At 48.0% G+C, this 3390-nt stretch overlaps 1 protein-coding gene across 1 annotated transcript; it reads left to right on the top strand.

Annotated features, from left to right (window-relative positions):
• The first annotated feature begins 2529 nt into the window (after positions 1–2529).
• LOC133920384 (basic blue protein-like) lies at positions 2530–3390 on the top strand. The gene is made up of 2 exons (XM_062365005.1): positions 2530–2932; positions 3017–3390. The coding sequence occupies exons 1-2, from the start codon at positions 2743–2745 to the stop codon at positions 3214–3216; spliced, it is 390 nt and encodes a 129-aa protein (XP_062220989.1). The 5' UTR covers positions 2530–2742; the 3' UTR covers positions 3217–3390.

Here is a 3390-nt window from a genome sequence, read left to right as displayed (position 1 = left end):
GGTGGAGAATCTTCCTTCTTGAACACACATTGTCGAGTCTTTACTTAGCGCGAGAGCAACTGTTGTCGATGTTGCTCCAAGTCAGCCTCGATCGTCAGACGTACTTCTTCTGAAAACTCATCGTAGGATGTCATGATGATGTTATCTTTGTCAATCTCTAAAATAGACATGCCTAGGATTTTAGAATTAGGTTAAAAGGCAACTGAAAACTTCGAGTCCATAGCGGAGTCACTAAAAGTGTGTGACACGAAAAGATACCACATCAAACATTGAGCACCTTGTGTGCAATACTCGGCAAGCAGCATCCAGGATACTCTGGTTGTGGCACTGCATCATCAGACATTTGTCTCCACCCACGCTCAAGAGGGACCCCGTCAGAGCACAGATGACTGATGACTTGTCCTTGGTCGTTGGGATCAATAACAGATAACAATATAGATTGGAAACGAGAATGAGACTATAGGAACTAGGCAAAACGAAAGGTAGTGTAAATTATGTTTAGTCAATTGGATGATGATTTCAATCGTACATGACCCCCTCATATTTAAAGGGTGACATGTCTTAGTCATATCAGGACTCCTAATTCAAACCGAACAAGACTTATAGATATTATTCGACTATACTTTCTGATCTCTAAACTTTCTATAACTAACATATATTTCCTATTTAATCACGTAAATTCCTATATATCTACCCGAATATTCTTTATTGTAGTTCGGCCTTCTTGAATTTAACTACATACTTGACCCAAATATCTGCTTGCGTATTACCTTCTCGATCTGACTACCTGCTTAGAGACCTATTGCTCGATGTATCCATGTGCTCGAAAATGACCAGTTCTTCCACCTGGTTGAAGACCAAATGCTGAAATTCATCGTGGTCAGAGATCACCGTGATCCGTGGTCGTTTGGTCAGTGGTCACTGATCGTGGTCATTGATCGAGGTCACTGGTCGTGGTCAGAGACCACCTGCTCGATTCGGTCACTCTCATGCATTCGATCAGGTCCAATAATATCTCATCAAATCGATCATTACTACAATAACCACTATAGATATCATATTTTATCATCAACACACCCCCTAATCATACTTCCATGATCTTCGGTCTGCTATAAGTAATCTGAGAAATAAGCACTCTTGCATGCATTTCACTCGCATGCAGCAATTTTGCAGATAACAGCGACATCTGTTACTCCTGTATCATTGATCTCTGCAAAATCTCAAACCAAGCTGGTCGAGCACCCAATAATTTGCCGCACTCCACAGCCATATTTTAGCTGACCTCCTGACGTTGGACGCGCGGCTGAGACCTCTTCTCCCTCAGGGCCATGGAATAAAAGTATACAACGCAACCAGCAAAACCTCATCAACAACACAACCAGCATCGAGATTAACAAGTCATCAGACTCTGATAATGTACAGACATTGGCGATTGGACAGACATTTGTCTCGAGAATGGCGGCAGCTAGGAGAAAACACGGGCCGTATCACGCACACAGAGGTTACATTAATTTTGAGGTTTCCGTGGATAGATTAGTACGTGATGTCACGGTTCGCGAGGCGTAAAATATGATCAAGCTAGAGTTTGAATATGCTACAGCCTTACTGGTGAGGTAGCTCGTGCGAAAAATCACTTCTAGCTTGTGTGGTGTCTGGACATATCTCTGATTCATTGACGGAAGGTCACCATGCAGATGGCAATAATAAGACTTTCGTCCACGACAAGTGTACTCTAAGGATAGGTTTCACCGCCATTTTAGGTCCCTGACAAAAGCTGCATCTGCACTAGAGAAAACTTATGCTCGATTCCATATTTTCTTGAAAAGTAATCCACAATTCCACATTGATATACTACTAGCTACATGGAGAGACGCGGAATCTGCTTTTGAAAAAAAAAAAAAAAACAGGCAGCGATGAGATCAACGGAACATTATGTAATTAATGTTGTAATTGATCTCGGCTGATGTATCCTAACTAACGAGACCGAGATATGGAGTCTGGTACGCGTTACGATCGGAGGCGCAACCAACACGGTTGCGGTCTCGAGTCGAGCAGCGCCATATAAATAAGGGTTATGGCGCCTTGCGGTGGATAATCTAATCCCGTGAGGTTCTAAACGCCGTAACAAACCCTTCCTGATCCTAATGAGACGCTGAATCGACTCGAAGACCGTCGCCACTACAGCGACAAATTAAGGACCGAATGGGTTCTATAGGCTCTAATATGTGTTCACGCTTCCGCTTTTAAGGTGTTTGATCTTAGAGCTAGCTATAATAATAATTAAGTAAAGATTTACTTCTAGATGACTGAATTTTGCTTCAGATTTGTTCAGCTCATCGTGCAAATTCGTCGGCATCTCCTCCTAATTGTTCAGCTCAAACTGAAGTCGTGCACGGGCCGCGCACAGTCCGGCCAGCCATCGAGTGTCTGCAGCATGCGACATGCCTCTGCTATTTTACTTCTCGGAAAGCTCAGCCCTTTGTTTTGTTCCCCCACACTCCATCGATAGCGCCCGCCGACTAGCCTGATTTAGCTCAGCAGTCAAAGCACCACCAAGCACTGCGCGCTAATGCCGGGGCAAGCACCGCTGCACGCACCCACTCCACTGGCCTCGCCTCCACCTGCCTCTGCCTCGGCCGCGGCGGAACGCGCTATAAAAAGGCACGCCGTGCCAGGCAGCTCTTCTGTGCCAGTGCAATTGACCTAATCACTCGATCGTCGCTGCCAAGCTAGCTACCAGTGATGGCTCGGGGAAGAGGCAGTGCGAGCAGCGGCGGCGTCCTCGGCGCAGCGCTCCTGATCGGCTTTCTCGTCACGAGCGCCCCGCTCGCCGAGGCGGCGGCGGCGTACATGGTCGGCGACTACGGCGGGTGGAAGTTCAACGTCGCCGGGTGGGCCAAGGGGAGGACCTTCCACGCCGGCGACCTGCTCGGTAAGTAGAGACATGCTGTTCGCCCGCGGATCTAGCTATTTCTTGCGCAGCTGTGCATGCGGCGTCGTGACGATTCGTGTGCAGTGTTCAACTACAACCGGGCGGTGCACGACGTGGCGATCGTGAACGCGGCGGCGTACCGGAGCTGCGCGGTGCCCAGGGGCGCCAAGGTGCTGCGGAGCGGCCGCGACAAGGTGAAGCTCGGCAAGGGCACGCACTACTTCGTCTGCACCGTGAGGGGACACTGCCAGGCCGGCATGAAGATCGCCGTCAGGGCCGTCTAGAGGCTGGGCCGCCTGGCTGTAGCCTCGTAAAGCTCCAGATCGATCCACGCTTCAAGCTTGTTGCAGCCTGCTGAATCTAATAATGCTAGTTAATTAGTTTGCCTGGTTAGTTTACTGGTATGCATGCTTTCTGTTCGTGTGTGTTGAGTTATAAGTGAAGTGCTCTTTTTTTTT

Source organism: Phragmites australis, chromosome 6 (assembly GCF_958298935.1).
Source record: "Phragmites australis chromosome 6, lpPhrAust1.1, whole genome shotgun sequence".
NCBI lineage: Eukaryota > Viridiplantae > Streptophyta > Magnoliopsida > Poales > Poaceae > Phragmites > Phragmites australis.
This window is presented reverse-complemented; position numbering and strand designations above follow the sequence as displayed.